We start from the raw sequence: 17,024 nt of genomic DNA, 5'->3' as shown, positions 1-17,024 counted from the left end.
GGGAAAGTGACTTACTAAGTCCATCACGGACTGGTGCTGCACTGCAGTATAAAGTAATTTCTTCTCTTTGAGGAAGTGTGGCTCAAAACTGAGTTCTTTAGATGCATTTCAACCAGTGACTTCATCTGGGTGATTAAAATTCCTCGATATCTGGCAGGATGTATTCTTTATGTCCTTAGCACTTATTTACTGAAGCTGAAATAAGAGAAACAGTCAATGTTATAATTTTTCTTTATAACTGGTGCTGCACAGCTACCTGCTTTGTAGGATTTGGACATCTGTCATATTTGCTGAGTGACTTTTGTATATTTTTCCATATAAGATTTTCAAGTATTATTGTCTCAGCTGCCTTTCAGCCTGCCGCCATGCCATGCCTTTGAATGTTTGTTTGTAGTAGGATGGGAGTTTCCTTTGTTCCTCCTGAGTTGTTACTTTTTTTTTTTCTGATGTGAATCTGAGTTGAACTGCATGGTTTGATTTACTTCTACTTTCTTGGTTTTGAGGTCCTTTCCTAATTGGAGATGCTTGGACACTGTGGAGATACAGGTATTTAGATACCAGCATATAGATGGGAAGTGGAATGTTTTTCTCCAAAAACTGTATCTACTCAAATTTGCTAAGCATATACAATGGAGTCTTTTAAGGCACAGCTTCTCTGTAAGTTCTTCCACAGTGGCAGGGCTTCTTTGTTGGAACAAGATATGGGACCAAATAGTTAATTTTAATTTCCTAACCCGGTGTGTAAGTAGCCACCTCTTACGGGTTTGTGTGGCGGGGTTTTGAGAGCCGGGGAGGGGGCTGGAGGGCCGGCTCCTGTGAGAAGCTGCTGGAAGCTTCCCCGGCTCCAAGTCAGACCTGCCGCCGGCCCAGGCCGAGCCCATCAGCGATGGCGGCAGTGCCTCTGGGAGAACGGATTTAAGAGGGAAACCTGCAGCGGAGAGAGGGGTGGGATGTGAGAGAAACCCCTGTGCAGACACCGAGGTCAGTGAGGAAGGCGGGGGAGGAGGGGATGCCCCTGCAGCCCGTGGTGAGGCGGCAGGCTGTCCCCCCCCAGCCCACGGAGGGGAGCGGGGGAACAGACGCCCACCTGCAGCCCGGAGGGGAGGAGGACACCAGAGCAGGGGGATGCCCCCCCAAGATGGCCGGGACTCCATGGGAAAGCCCGCACTGGAGCAGCCTGTGACTGAACATCGGCCCGCAGAAAGGACACACGCCAGGGAAGGAACTGTAGCCCGCGGAAAGGACTCACATTGGAGAAGTTCGTGAAGGACTGTCTCCTGTGGGAGGGACCCCATGGTGGAGCAGGGGAGGAGTAAGGAGTCCTGCTCCTGAGGAGGAAGGAGCGGCAGAGACAAGGTGTGGCAAGGTGACCCCAGCCCCCATCCCCTGCGCTGCTGAGGGGAGGAGAAGGAGAGTGCCGGGAGTGGGGCTGAGGCGGGAAGGAGGGAGGGGTGGGGGGAAGGTGTTTTAAGATTTGGTTTTGCTTCTCATTGTCCCGTTGTGATTTAATTGGTAGTAAATTAAATTGATTTTGTTTTTTCCCCAAGTTGAACCTTTTGCCCGTGACCATAAGTGGGGAGTGATCCCTCCCTGTCCTTGTCTCGACCCACGAGCCTTTCTTTATATTTTCTCCTCATCCCACCGTGGCCGGCGGGGAGGAGTGAGCGAGTGGCTGCGTGGTGCTTCGTTACCAGCTGGGTTTAAACCATGACACCACCTCATTTGAAACTCCATGTTATGGTAGGAAAGTTGTCCACAAGTCTGTGCGCTCACTGTATGGCATATGTTCTTCAGCCTTGTTAAAATGCTTCTTGTCTTGTAGGAGGAATGTCTTTTGTCCTGGCACTTGAATTCAAGCCTAGTGACAAAGCAGAAATTAGCCTGGCATCCCAAGTCAAAGGAACATTCAGGAGAACTGGGAAGCAGGTAAGTTTGGGGTGGTTTTTTTGGTTTTTTTTTTTCACTTTCTGAGTCCCAGGGTTAGAGCTCTCTTACAAAGGAGTGCTGATGAGGAAAGAAGCCCTGAGAACAGGAGGAATGCACCAGCTTTTTTTTGTCCTAGGAAGAACTTGCATGGGTGTCTAAGCCTTCCTCTTGCCGTACATTTACAAGAGTAGGTATGCGTGCAGGCTGCACATTAGTCCGGAAACAAGATGTGTACAAAAATAGCCCATAGGCTAACCTGTCTCTCTAATATCTTAGCTTTATTCCAAGGAAGGCCTGGTTCGTAAAAATTGATTGTTCTGAGACAGAGTACACTCAACTAATCATATACTTTCATAATCCAAACTAGCCATGCATTGTTTTTCCTGGTATCATACTTGCTTATTTGCTAAGAATGCTTAACAGCTCATCATATTAGTGTTCAGAAGGGAATTTCTCAACACATGAAGTTTTTTGGTCACTGTCCTATGGTGTCCTGCAGGACATAAACTCCATGGTGCTCTGAAGGAGTTCTACTTGCCAAATTTCCTTCTCTTGCCCAGATGTAGAACAGGAAGTGGTGTCCTTGTTGTAGTCTTTGCTATGTTGTAATTGTGGCTTTTGATTTTAGACAGACAAAATTCATCATGAGGTTCTGGGAAATGTTTTGTGGCCCTACTTTTTGTGGTGGTTTAGGGAAAGGGAAGTTCATGTAACCTTTCTTGATTATTCTGTCACTGTCTGCCCCTAGTGGATTTGAGAACTCATGAATCCCTTTCAGACTTTTTTTAATAATAATGCAGGGTCCATTGAAATGCTTTTAATGAATTAAGTCTTTCATAAAAAGCTTATCATAGAAGAATTTCTGTATTCCACTATTAAATGTGTTTATATATGTGCACAGGCACATAAAGTGGAAGATTGCTGGATAATGGAGAAAAAAACCCCACAACAAATATTTTATTGACTCAGTGTTATTGGTGAAGGGAACAGTGTTCTTGGTGAATGTCAGAAGTGGGGCTTCACCAACAGATGGCCAGACCCAATATAAAGACATGTTTGAGCAGTTACTGTCTGGAAAATCCAGTGGTCCCTGAGGTTATGAACTATGTATCGAGGTGACCCATGTATGTCTCTGAAGGGAAAGGAGAAGAAATGTAAGAGTTGGATGTGGAATTTTTCTTGGGAGAAAGGTGAGGAGCGTGCCAAGTGCTGCTGAATGTAAATTTATTTATGACCTAATTTTTTGCAATTCATGGTGGTACTACTAAGCTTGCTTGCTATCTGAAGGAATGTGGTCATGCATATCCCTGTGCTGCTCCTTCCTAAGCATAAAGATGTAATTAAAGCACTTCTGTGAGGAATTGTGGTTCTTGTGGTTTAAGGAGCAGATTAGTGCACTTGAAAATGTTTCTTTACCTATTCCAATATTTATATAGAATATATCTAATATTCTTCCTCCACTTCTGACTCATGGTGAAACAGTAGCAGAGCTCAGTGAAGTTGCACAAAAGCATGAGATTGCTCCTTTAAGCCATGAAAACAATTCTTTATTGCATGAAGGAATATTGATGACTCCTTTTTCTGTGAGACTATACCTTCTGATTGTGGATTTCCCAAATATCAAACTGGGAGGAGGGGGAAGATTGCCACAATGGTATCAAACCTCACTTTTATTGACCCTTCATTTTCACAGCACAGATGCCCCCCACTAAGGCCATCACCGCTGGTGTTTTGGTGGTGGTGAGTGAAACTTTGTCTTGAAAGTGACTGGATTGTACAGGCTGTGATTTAGCACTGACACGAATGCCTGCATGCTCTTCCATACTCATCGCATTTTTCAAATGCATTAAAGGGAGATAGTGCTCTCTTACATGACACTGCAATGACTCTCCACCCACTCCTCAACAAGGCATCACCTGCTGTATTTATAATCTTAAAATATCGTAAGGCAAGACCTTGAGCTACGGGAACAGTAACTTCATTAGCCTGTTGCGAGAGTAGGCTGCCATAAAATGATATTTATTACTATCCTATTACCTGCAAATGTCTGAGCAAATCTCTCTGAAATGAACTGTGTCTGACAGAAGAACCTTTCAATTTCAGGGCAAAATATGTCAGTTAGAATTGGGATTAGTAATACAGGAGAGACCTGGGAAACATTCTGTTACTAACTATAAGCCTTGGAAATTATTAACTACAAGCTTTGTCATGTACTGCATCTTCCCTGCTGTAGTTTTGTGGGTGTGTAATCATGCCTATGATTTTGACTATTGCACTTTTATCCACGATTGCAGTTAAGCTCAGCAGTGCTGTTGGGGGGTGTGTGTGTGTGGGGGGGTTGTTTGGGTTGGTTTGTTTGTTTGTTTGTTTTGTGAACTGGTTATTGGGTTGCTGACCATCATGTTTAAGTCAGCTCAGGTCTGCTAAGAGTTGCATAATGTCCTACAAACCAGAAATTGTGATGAGAATTCCACAGAGACTGATTCATGCTTCATGTAGTTTCAACCAAGGGTGTTGATGTAAATATCAGGCTGAGTTTACCTTTAGGGTAAACGTGTAGACCTGCAAAGCTTGATTAACTAGGTGTGATAACTCAGAGGAGTTGTTCAGAAAATTATGGATGAAAATTCAATCCTCTTCTTTTTTGGGGGAAAAAAAAAAAAGAAAAAAAGGTCCTGCAATATCATGGGTAACTAAATTTTACATGCAACCTTCAGCTTTAAAACAAACAAAAAGAATCATTACATAACCCCAATGGGGGGGGGCGGGGACGGGAATCTTATGAAAGGCTAATTATGGTTACTGGTCCTGCCAAACCTGACCACCACAAACATTTCCTTCTGCTTTGTAACAAGTGGAAATTACAGTAGGTTTCTGCAACATTGCTGTGAGGTTAACCAATCTCTATACCTTTGCAATACATTCTTTTCCATCTCCAGTGCTAAGGGTTCCTGTTGCAAAGTGGCTGTACGCATATAAACCTAAACTGTAATGCAACCATTGTACAACTATAGCATTGTTACGCCCTCCTCAGAGTTTGTAGACTCATTGCAGGCATATCCATATTTTAAATGCAGGGGATTTAAATTTGCAGGCATATTTTAAATGTGGGTGTATTTTCCTTTAGCATTCCACCACACAGCTGGTCACTAACACTGTAGAGCAATGGAGCTCCCCTGCTGTTAAGATTATTTCCCAACTCACCAGCGATTATTTTTTTTATTTTTGCTGCCAGCAAATCAGGGAATTTGAAAAGCAAAGCTGGAAATGAGAAGCTGGGGAGTAGCTTCAGAGTGGATGGGACTGTATTTTACAAGCACTTCGTGAATGCTTTGTCTGCAGAGGTTAGCCTGTGTTTTGTAATGAAGTATTCTAGAAAATGACACCTGGACAGCTGCATTCATTACTCCATTGTGAAACACAGCAAGTTTAAGCATGTTTTATCTGTGAATTTCACCTTGTCCTTTACTGTGGATCCATTACTGGAATCTGCATAATGATGCATATGATGCTTTAAGGAAAATATTACACCATAGGTTCATTTAAAATGTGTCAACAGCATTAAAGCACTGTGTCAGAAAGAAATGAGGGGAAAAAAATCAGAAAAACATGTATTCTGGTTTAACTGATGCCAGATGTCACATACCTGGGGTTACATGCAGAGGTCCCTGTCCTTTAGCATTCACAGTACACATCAGGAAATGGAAGTCGGCTCCATTCAATTAGCAGCTGATTCAGGTTTTCTCCCACAGTTTGCTGTCTGTTTTCTATCCGACTGTTGTGGGATATTTATTCTTTGGTCAGGTGTTGGGGGCAAAATCCCCTACCTCTCTACTTAACTGTCAGAGAACCAGATATCTGCTGCTGATTGAAATGTAATTATTCTAGAGGCATAATTGTGTTTTGCTTTCATAGATGTGTTGAATTCAAGGGTGTGTGTTTTCAGTGACTGGAGGACTGCTTTGGTGTTTTTATTTTTTACCCATTTGAGTCAGTACTCATATTTAGTAGAAGCACCGTGAAGTTCAATTATCCTTTAAAAGGTGCATTCTTTAGCAAATCCTGTAATTTTTAAGGTATTTCTCATGGTGCTCAGAAGACATGGAAATGCTAGGGGAAATGAATATTGGGCTGTCAATAGAAATAACAATAACCAGCAATATTTTTCTTTCTTATATTACTATGTTTCTGGAAATATGCACAAGCAGTGTAGGAAGTCAAAAGTATTTATGGATCCTGCTAATTTCTGAGTGGCACAAAAGTACATATGCTTAATGCAGTTATCAGTCAGCTGTACACTTACCCTCTGCCTTTTACCTTAATACCTGATTTTTGCCCCTTGCTTTATACTATTGACCCTGACTCAGAGATAAATGTGAAATCCCTAAGCTGTGTTGTGCCAGTATCCCAAGAAGCCTTATTATGTGGACACTGTTTCCCTTAAGAATCCAGATAGGATTAATTTGAAAGAAATTCCCAAGAAATTGTAACATTTTTTTCTCTCTCTTTTTTTCCCGGCTTTTTTTAAGGCATCAAGACTTATGAGATCATATTCCCTGTGCATGTGTATTCTACTCTAATATTTTTTTAACCTGTGGCTGATCCCAACTGAATTTGACTATTTATCAAAAACAAATCCTTAGAAGTCCTGTGGAAATAGATAGCTGGATAGGGGATTGAGATTTTTATTAATGCCCCCCTCGCTGATGATGACCCACCCCCAAGGAGAACATTAAGGTATGTCTTTGCAATGTTCTGAAATACTGGTGAATCCACTGATTTTTATTTTTTTTTTCAGCCCAATAATCATGAAATTACTTCATTGATTGTAAAAGTAATTCAGTGGGATTTCTGAGGCCCACGTAAATGCTTGTTGTTTCTGTGTGCTCTTTCTCTTCCTCCAATCAGCCCTTAGGTGGCACTCTCAGAGGAGAGTACAGCAGCTGTGTATCTACACCTGATCTTCACTCTCAACACCATCCCAGAGATGCTGCTTTCTGTTTGGAGGTCTGACACTTCTGCTTGTCTGGAGCATCTAATCCAGATGCTCCGCCTATGACAAACACTGTTTGTATTCTTCAGTTCTGTAAAACTCAAGTATTTGGGGATCAAAGAGTGGAGGTTTACGTCTCCTAAGAATTATTAAAAAAAAAAAAAAAATTAGTCAGATGTCACACTGACTTCATTAAGCAAATTCTGGTTGAGCTGGGGCTGAAGTGTGATAATCCTTTTAACAAATGAAGAAAACAGGCACTTTTGAAATTGAAGGAGCTCATTAGTCTAAAGTACCACTCTAAATTACATAGAAATGGCAAAATGTCATTATCTGTTAAGATCCCATAGGAATTTATGAATATACTAAACACTAATTATTGCTTGGTGGAATCATGGGAAGAGGTCTGTGGCATTTTTTAAATTCTTCATGGTTTTTGCTTTTTTTGCAAGGGAGAATTGCAGGACCACCTGAGTTTATCTGAATATATGAATTTTTTCATTAAGTCCTCATTTTATGGCACCTATTCCACTGTGGTAAAATTTAAATTGCTCTAATAAATCAAAGTGTCTCTTTTACTCTTAAGGAATTATTCTAGGATGGGGACAGTGATGGAGACAGCCATCCATGGCTTCTTATATCTGGATGGCTGAAATCTCTTTATTCCCTTGCACAGTGAAGATAGGTACAGACCGACTCTCTGAATACTGTGCTAGTGACTGTCTGCTTTCCTGACTGGCAGCTGGACTTGCTCCCTGATCAGCTGACACCTCCAGAAGACAAACTCTGCCTTGTTGGTGCTGTATATTTCACCAAGGTCCATCACCCCCTGCTCCTGAAGGAGGAGAAAAGCATGAGCACTATCTTGTCCTTTTGCTGACTCCCTGAGCACAGCTTTTGAGGTTATTCTTTTTAAAATATCTTTCCACTAAGCAGCCGTTTTATAAAGCACTGTCTGTAACAGTCACAAGCAGAGGTGCTGTCAAGACTGATGCCAGCTGTGCAACCACTTTGAAGTCTGAAACTTTGCTAATAGGACTGTTTTCTTCTCCCTTTTGTAGGAGTGGAGCACAGTTCTGCTGGTGTGGGCAGAAGAAGTGGTACTTCTCATTGGCTGCTGCTCTTCATATAAGTAGGTGAACATGATGCACTGTAAGTATGATTTTGACAAACAGCTTCTTATAAGTAACTACAATATCCAGAATAACAGACAAGATTCTGCAGGCTTTTTTCATGGCCTTTGAATGGAAGAAATGTAGCAATAACTGAAATAAGTACTGGAAGACTTGAATCTTCCTGAGTGATGTATTTTCTTCATTCTGACCCTAAAGCAGAAAGGTTTGGGGGATGTGATATATCATTTCACACCAGATATGAATAAAAAACTTCTACAATTTAAAACTTTTTTTTCTCTATTTTACTCGGGATATCTAAGGTTAGATATCAAGCCAAAACATTATTGATGCTTATTATTTCAGAGTAGTTGTCTCTTCATTAGATATCTTATGTAGATCTTATCTAGATTACTCTTAACTACTGTCACCTGGAGAAATCTTCAGTGCTAGGGAGCATCTGTTCTCAAGTCAAACGGATAACCTGACTCTCCAAGTGCGCCAAGTTAAGACACTCTCCAGTCATGAGGTCTGTCTTTGCTTGAGAGTGAAGTATTCCAAGGTAGCTGTTGCTCTGAGACTGGCTGGGTATCGCTCTGCTTGTGGGAGATGGTGAGTGATTGCATTTGCATCAGTTGTTTATTTTCCTCTTTCCTTCACTTATTAAACTGTTTGTATTTCAACCCAACAGTTTTCTTGATTTTGCTTTTTGTATTCTCTCACCTGTACTACTGCTGGGGGGAGAGTGAGTGAGCAGTTGTGTGGATGCTTAGCTGCTGGCTGGAGTCAACCCACCACAGTATCCACGCATTCCTTTGTAAGTCAGGTAAGTAAGAGCAACAAATCCATAGACCACAGGCTAGGCCTTATGCTTAATTTTCTTTGGGATTTATCTATAGCAGTCTAAATGTTCCAAGCCCTAATTCCCTCTGCTTGAGACACTGACACTTCCTTTATATCCATGGTGGAGTTCGTATCAGGCCTGCCTGAGTATTGCTGCTAGATTCAGTCTTGCTTGCAAGGTCAGCTGAAAGAAGACCCCAATCAGGCTTACATCCATAGAATCACAGAGTCATTTAGGCTGGAAAAGACCTTTAAGATCAAGTCCAATTGTAAACCTAGCACTGCAAAGTCCACTGCTAAACCATGTCCCTACCTCCAGGGATAGTGGCTCTACCACTTCCCTGGGCAGCCTGTTCCAATGCTTGACAACCCTTCTGGTGAAGAAAGTTTTCCTAATATCCAATCGAAAGCTCCCCTGGTGCAACTTGAGGCCATTTCGTCTCATCCTATCACATGTTACTTGGGAGAAGAGACCAACACCCACCTTGCTACAACCTCCCTTCAGGTAGTTGTAGAGAGCAATAAGTTTTCCTAGTTCTCCAGTCTAAACAACCCCAGTTCTCTCAGCTGCTCCTCATAAGACTTGTACTCCAGGCCCCTCACCAACTTGGTTGCCCTTCTCTGGACACGCTCCAGCACCTCAATGTCTTTCGTGTAGTGAGGGGCCCAAAACTGAACACAGTATTCGAGATGCTGCCTCACCAGTGCCGAGTACAGGGGAACGATCACTTGCCTGCTCCTGCTGGCCACGCTATTTCTGATACAGGCCAGGATGCCATTGGTCTTCTTGGGCACCTGGGCACACTGCAGGCCATGCATAAATAAGTGTCCAGATAAAGTATATGAATAGTTAGGTCATTGTTAGTGGGCTTTTTAAAACACTTCATAGATGCTGCTGCTGCTGCACACCTACTAGCTGCCCTCCTTTGCTGTACTGTGTACAAATGCTTTCCAAAATAGAAATGGGGGAGGGAAGCAAGCTTCTAGCTGTAGGTAAATAACTGAAGTGTCAGAGTGGTGTAGGATGATAATCATAGTCACTGGAGAGAGCTGGGCACTTCCAAAGAGCAGTTCAGCTCTTAGGTGCTACCAGAGAACATTTTAACCTCTTTCTTTTCATTGACTAGTGACGGTGACTCAGCTGTGATTACAAACTTATACTCAATACTTACTTCTGTCCTCTCATGTCTTTGTAGGAAAAGCCCACAGCTGTAATGCAAAAAGTAATAAAAGTGAGTGTCAGTAAAGAACAAGCACTGATGATGTCTTGAGGTCTTGTCTTCTTTTGCTTTAGGAGCGTGATAAATTCCATTGCCCGGAGGCTGTTAGCCCATGTGCACAATTGTATGCTTGACTGGTGGTGTAGATCCCACCTTAGAGCCTCTAGTGTGGGACCACCCTGTCTCCTATGAGTTAGTGATAAAGAGGTGATACCTTCTGGTCTGAGCTGGAGATGCAGGTAGATCCTGGGTGCTGTGACTTAGCATTCCCTCAGCGGTGAATGGGGTGACTCCAGTAGTGCTGTTTGAGACGAAGGTGCTCCTGTGTGATTCAGTCCTTGGGAACTGTCTCCTCAGCAGTAACACAAAGCAGCTTGTGCATTTGTTGTCATTGTCACTTGTGTCAACTCACCTCAGATTGTGTTGAAGTACTTATGAAATAACCTGAGAAAATTGATGCAAATGATTGGTAAATAAGGCATAAATTGGTGATGTGAGTGTGATTATTTTTTTCTGGTCATACTGACTCATGTATTAGAAAAAAACTTTAATTCTAACAGGATATGAACACAATTGTGCAACTTATGTGCAACAGACAATATTGTCAAACAGGTTATTTGTTATTGTCCCACAAGAAAGATGTTTCCCATGGTCTTCTCTGTATTATCAAAGCAGGAAATGCAGCCTAATGTCTCTTGTTCTTCATCTTACACAAATGCTTTAAACAGATGCTCTGAAAGTTACATGAAGACTTAATTTCTTATGGATTTCAATCACTGTCACTTCAGATTTTGTCAGAATGAAAAATCAGACTTGACAATTTTAATGTGAATGTTTAAATATTTTGGGGAAAAAAATCATATGTAGTTATTTGCGTTAAAGCTTATATGTGTTTCTAACATAATTTAATTGAAAGCAGCACTTTCACTAAAAGACATTTCAGTAACAAAAACTCCTCCTGGCTCTGCTTACCCTGTAACATCCCTTATGTGACAGAAACAAGAGAGAATAAAAGCTACAAGCTGTTTTCTTTAACTATTTGCCAAAGCCCATGACAGCCAGCCTCCATGTTGTGGCTGTAATTTGTAGTGAACTTGGCGAAAACACTTGCAGTTGCGCATCTGTTGGGAGAAGCTGTTGGGAGCTGAAATGCTGCTGTTTGGATGTTCAGATCACTCCACTTGGTGCTGCCAAAGCACAGGTATGAATTTTAGGACTAGAGAAAGTAACAGTGGATATCAGTAGTTGCAATATTCTGTTAAGTATTTCCTAGTTTGTGAGGGTTGCAAGTGCCTCAGGATATCCCTCGGTGCGTGGTTGTCTAACCCTTACGGTGGTGGATAACTATTTTACTTTGGAATTAGTCTACGATAATATGTTTCACCCATATCCTCCTTTCCACTAATCACTGTGGTGTTTAAAAAAAAAAAAAAAATCTCTTCATGTGGCACAGAACAAGTGCATAATTTGTGCTTTTGAAATCTGTGGGAGGTGGAGCTATGAGTCAATCTATACAGCTCTTCTTCCCTGCCTCAGTTGCTTGGAAAATAGTGTGGTCCAGGAGCACCTGCCATCTGTGAGACATACAGACTGGACCATTATAGTGTTGCTTTTTATGAAACAGAGATACTAATGGGATCGTCAGCCTATTCGCCTTTGGTAAGAGCAAATCAGCAGTGGGGCAGGAGGATCTGTGTGGCTATCTTGGTTGAGATTCATCAAAAGCAAATGCTTGGGGGATTTTGATCCTTAAATGTCAAATGGGTCTGCAGTGGGCGGGTTTATTAGTAAGAGCAGCAGATAAATGGTCTTGGTGAGATGGAGATGTATCCCATCGTGAAGAGGAGAAATGGTAGGACCCCCTGCTATTGCTGTGGTGAATATGAGTAGAAACTGAAAACTAGGAATTGTTGACTGCTGGGTTTCATCACTGGCCCCTCTCTTGGCTCCTTGTCCCCAGGATCGGTTCGTCCGAGCAAACCCACACAGGAAGATTGGAATCAGGAGGAGGAATCGTGAAAGACTGCACAGTGCTGAAGATGAGGTACTGTACAGAGGGCAGCTTCTTGGTTGCAGGGAGAGGGCTGCGGGATATGAACAATGGCTGTGCTGCCTGCAGTCTTTCCTCAGCCTTTCCCATCTGTCCCTAAGCTTAACTGTTATTATGAGAGGTGCTACTTTTTAATGGTTAGTTAAGGGAATATTTGTTTCTTCTGTGAGTGTGCTCTCTAGAGTGGAAAACATTCACTATGACTTAGGGGTTGGGAAGGTGATGAACTTGTGGTTTAGATGCTGGACAAGGAACTGGGAGAGCTGGATTTTAGTCTTGATTTTAGTGTGACGTCACTATATGATGGTAGTCATACCTCATAACACCCAAGGCTCAGTCTTCAAATTGTTTTTCCTTTGCTTTATGGAGGCAGATCAACAGATGAAATGGATTATTCAGTGTCTGCCACTTAAAATAATTCGAAACACTAATTTTTATGAAATTGAACTGGTAAAAGGTGTTGGAAGGTACTGAATGTGGTACATACTGGATATGTAACAAATTATTCCCTGTTCTGAGTAATGGCTGGTTGAAACGATGTTAAATGATAACTTTCAAAAAAATTAAAAATTGTATGATGTGTTTTTTTTCCCCCCTGAGTTTCCTGAATCTGCTCCCTAGCTGTATTCAGTGCAGAAACATGAGGCTAACTCTTTGCTAGATCTGGGAGAGCAGCAAACTCACTACCTGCTAGCACTATGAAATAATAATTGTTTTTGTGTCTGCATATTTTCTTAGTACTTCAGTCATCTCATGAATAAGTTTTTTCCAAACTCCTGAATATGGCTGGGACTAAAGCTGAGGATGAAAAATTAATCCTTTGGGATGAAAAGTTGAACTTTTAGCAATTCAGATCATCTACTTCTGTCATTCTCTCTATTTCCAGAAACATTGCTGCCAAAAATTCTGCTGAGGTTGATGGGTTTCTTCCAAACCTGCTGGTTTTATTCAAATGGCACTTTCTGAGAGAAAACTATTGCATTGAGAATTTTTCCAGTGAGCTGTAAATAGCATCTAGTCTGGTGATTTACTGCTTTCTAGATGGTTAATCTGCTCCTTTCAGGACACTGGCGTATCAAAATAAGAGGTACACAAGGAGGTCCTAAGGAGACAGTTTCTCAGAAATGATGATGCCTTGAAGATTTAATTGCTCCTTTCAATTTAATTAATGGAGCTACTGCTTCTGTATGTAGTATTTTACTTTTGATGTTCTTCAAGACTGTCTTGTTTTTCCTGTAACCAAGTATAGGGTTGTGTGTAGCTATGATGGGGAGTGGAGAGAGAAAACCAGAAATGGAGAGGGTTGTGGAGCCTTCAAGCTGTTCCCCTGTAGAGCCCTATGCTATGGGATGTCTATATATTGCTATACCTCAGTGCTTCTCCTTGGTAAATCAGTCAGGTCAGTCTAGTGTTTTTCCATGTGAACATATTTTAAAAATAATTTATTATGCAAAAGTCCTGAATAAGCCAGGGCATTCTGAATCAACTATTTGTGCTCTTTGGGTGTTTTGTTGTTTTTTTGTGGTGGGTTTTTTTTTTTTTTGTGTATGTGCATTCATAGGCAATTACAACTTTTATTCTTGCTTCTTTGTGTTTAATTGCATAATCTAACACACTAGCAATTTTACTCTTATCCTGTCAAATCTGTAATTTGATTTGTGTTTGCAACTTTCCATTTTCTTACATTGTTCAGTGATTTGTGCTTTCTTCAGTTCTGGTTTTCCTCTAGCTCCTGGTTTATGTATGTATATCAGTTCTGCAGTTGTGGTAATGTGGTTTAATTTTGATTAATGTAGACCCTAGCTATGGATGACAGGTTATCTTTACTCAGTGTCACACAGAGAAAAAAAAAAAAATACAGCTGCCTCTGCCTTATGTCAAGTTTGCACTGAAATGCTAGAGCTGCCTTATGGGCAGCTGCACCTATGTGTGAAATGGAAGAATGCTTACCCCAAGCCTCTGATTTCAGACTTTCTCCTGCTGGTATAACTGAAGAGCTCTGGAGTCCCATACTGGGCTGTTTGCTTCTAGAACCATCCTCTCCCTCTTTTAGTAATTTATATCCTTTTAAGGGTCAGGTATTTTGGTATGGTGGAGGATGTTATGGTGTTATGTATCCCACAGCCAGACTGGCCAGTAGCAGTGATATCTTGACTGGGGCATTATAAAATGGAGGGTATCTGTCCTGTTCTGCAGTAATGTTACGTGGCAGATGGGCAGCAGTACCTGCCGGAGGAAGGAGGGCATCCCATGGTCCCCATGCTGGCACACCAGGAAGTGCTGTGCTGTAATCTGTTGCACTCAGCCTGAAATTTGAGGAGCAAACTCTGTAGTTTGAAGGTAGCTGGATTTTACAGGGGCAATTATGTAATGACTTTTTGTGTGAAAACTCTTGTGATATTTCTTACTATACCCTGAATCAAAACTTAACCTCCAAACCCTAAATCTTTAGAAAACTTAATCTTAAGCACAGCTGGTTAGTAAATATAGCTGGAATCTGACATTACATGGTGTCAAATGACAAGAAAGAATTTCTTCTCAGAAATTGTCTCAAATAATTAAAATGGAAACATATTCACTGCATTAATGAGAGAATGGCCTTTGCTATGCTATCGGATAGGCTGTGTTAGTTATATCTGAGTTATTTGCTAATAATTAAGGTATTTTTCTCATTTTTCTGCAGCCAGAAGTGCCTCAGTTGTGCTGGCTTACTGTAAAAATTATAAGCATGAGAAATCTCCGCAAAGCAGATCTGTGTAAGTATCACTGGTGGCATGTTTATAGGCTAGCAAGGAAGTCACTGTCACCTGAATTTAGTGCTCTTCTACACCCTGTTCCTTGGATTACAGTAATGTGTCCGTTTTTTTAGCTGAAGAAGTTGTATCTATTTTCACTTTTGTTCAGACTCAATTAAAATAATTTAGAAAACAGTTAACAATAGAAATGAAATAGAATAGAAATTCTATGTTGGGAAAGAAGGTGTCATTCCCTTCTCTGGCTGCTCTGTGGTATTTCCCTTTCTGCTAATTCTTCAGTGCCCCTTTATCCACAGGTAGCCCATTTCCCTTCTGAAAGGGGGCACCTTTATGAAGGATGCAGGAAAAATCAGTAGTTGTGTTGGGTGCTGCTGTGTTTCTGTTTTCATTGCTATATCAATGTGGATGACTTGTGCATTACAATTAGAAACAGGTCAAAAAATCCCCCAAACTAAATTCTTCATTTTTTTGAAAAAGCGAAGTTTCAGAAAGTGAAGTCATACATGAATTTGCTTGGAGCTTCACAAGTATTTGAAAGTAGAAGTAAAAAAACCAGAAGAGCTGGCATACTTCAGCACTGTTGAAATTGAATATTTTGGCTGTTGTTATCAAATAGAATTAGTGGTTTAAAATTGACCTTTGTTTGGAATTGGCATAAATGTCAATAGAAAAGTTAAATAACTCTAAGCCCAGAATGTTTTCTTTTGGGTGTAATGAAATATTTAGGACTCCTCAGAGGTTAATCTTTTTTCCCCTGACTGGGCAAAAGAAATAACAAAAAAGTACTGCTGTACTAATTGCACATCTTTCTGTTAACACAGTGAGCCAAACTGATTGCTATGTCAAGCTGTGGCTGCCAACAGCTTCATGTCGGGAAGCCCGGACAAGAACTGTACACAACTGCAGAAACCCTCTCTGGAATGAAACTTTCCGCTTCATGATACAAAGTGAAGTAAAGGTAGAATCTGCAGCTGTGGTAGTGAGCAGACACTTTCTAAAGGGAACATCTTCACCTGCTGCGTGCAGACTCTTTAGAGAGCCTTGAGGCTCATGTAGGGGCTTGAACTCGGGTATGCTGAGGAATAGGATGGTAACAGAAAGATAGAGAAAGCGTCAAGAGACAGCATGAGAGATGCTGTTTCCTACCAGCAAGTAAATATGCAAGCCTTGGTATGGATTCTCTGGTGCCCTGACTGGTCTCTGTCATCTTCTAAGCACTAGAACCCCGTGAATTGGATGGGAGGTTTTATAAACCATTTAGAGGATTAGTTACATTTTCTTACATGCAATTGTGAAGGCGTTTTTGCTGTATGTTGCTGTGAGCTTGTAATACTTGCTTTATACAGTAACAGAGATGCAGTTTGTAAATTATAAAAGGTACCATAACTTAATACTGGTTTTGAAAAATTAAAAATATCTTTTAATACTAACTATTCCATCATTGAACAGGCATATTTTCAAAAGCCTAATAGGCTATAAGAAAGCAAACTGTACATTTGACATACAGACTTATAACAGAACCATGCCTATCCCATGCTTTGAATAAGTGTAAACTCAGAGGATTGTGGATCATCTGGAATAAAGTTGAATGCTTCTTTCTGTCCCAGAACAGTTGTAAAAAAACTGTTAAAATGTTTCTAGAGTTAGCAGAAATAGATTAGCAGTCAGTGCAAGTGACGCACGGTCTAGATATGGGGGGTCAGCTTCCCTATGTCTTAATAATGCTGCATCTTCTCATGCTGCCATGGGTGATCTGAGCCCTGAGGAATTGCAAGGGCAGTCACTACAATTTAAATCTTGTTAAAAGAGTTTGTTAATATACTTTATCTTCCATTTGTAAAGGGCTAAGAGTTTGCTCTCTACTATTATTTTCTGCTGATATGCCAGAATTTCTCAAGGGAGTAATTTTGAATCCATAAATGATCTGATGAACAGCATGTGTAATCTCTACCCTGCCCAGTGCATATTACCATCATGCATGTCACTTATGCTGCCTTTCTTTTGAGCTCTTGTTCATTGCCAAATCTGGTGATTTACCTCTTCTGGGGTTAGTCCTTGACTTCGCAATCTGAGCTACAGGAGCTGTGAACTGAGCTCCACACTGTCGCAGGAGTCTGTCCTCAT

At 41.2% G+C, this 17,024-nt stretch overlaps 1 protein-coding gene across 1 annotated transcript in view; it reads left to right on the top strand.

Moving 5' to 3' along the window:
• Positions 1-521: 521 nt before the first annotated feature.
• The window catches only part of LOC128140181 (cytosolic phospholipase A2 epsilon-like), a 34,746-nt gene continuing 18,243 nt past the window's right edge, over positions 522-17,024 (top strand). Inside the window, exons 1-5 of the mRNA XM_052783716.1 lie at positions 522-546; positions 1,823-1,926; positions 12,055-12,138; positions 14,828-14,900; positions 15,722-15,858. Of these exons, the coding sequence (XP_052639676.1) occupies positions 522-546; positions 1,823-1,926; positions 12,055-12,138; positions 14,828-14,900; positions 15,722-15,858 (423 nt within the window). The remainder of the gene's footprint in view (positions 547-1,822; positions 1,927-12,054; positions 12,139-14,827; positions 14,901-15,721; positions 15,859-17,024) is intronic.

The sequence above is a fragment of the Harpia harpyja genome, chromosome 3 (genome assembly GCF_026419915.1).
Source record: "Harpia harpyja isolate bHarHar1 chromosome 3, bHarHar1 primary haplotype, whole genome shotgun sequence".
In the NCBI taxonomy this organism is placed as follows: domain Eukaryota; kingdom Metazoa; phylum Chordata; class Aves; order Accipitriformes; family Accipitridae; genus Harpia; species Harpia harpyja.
Note: the sequence above shows the minus strand (reverse complement) of the source record. Positions and strands in the feature narration are given on the sequence as shown.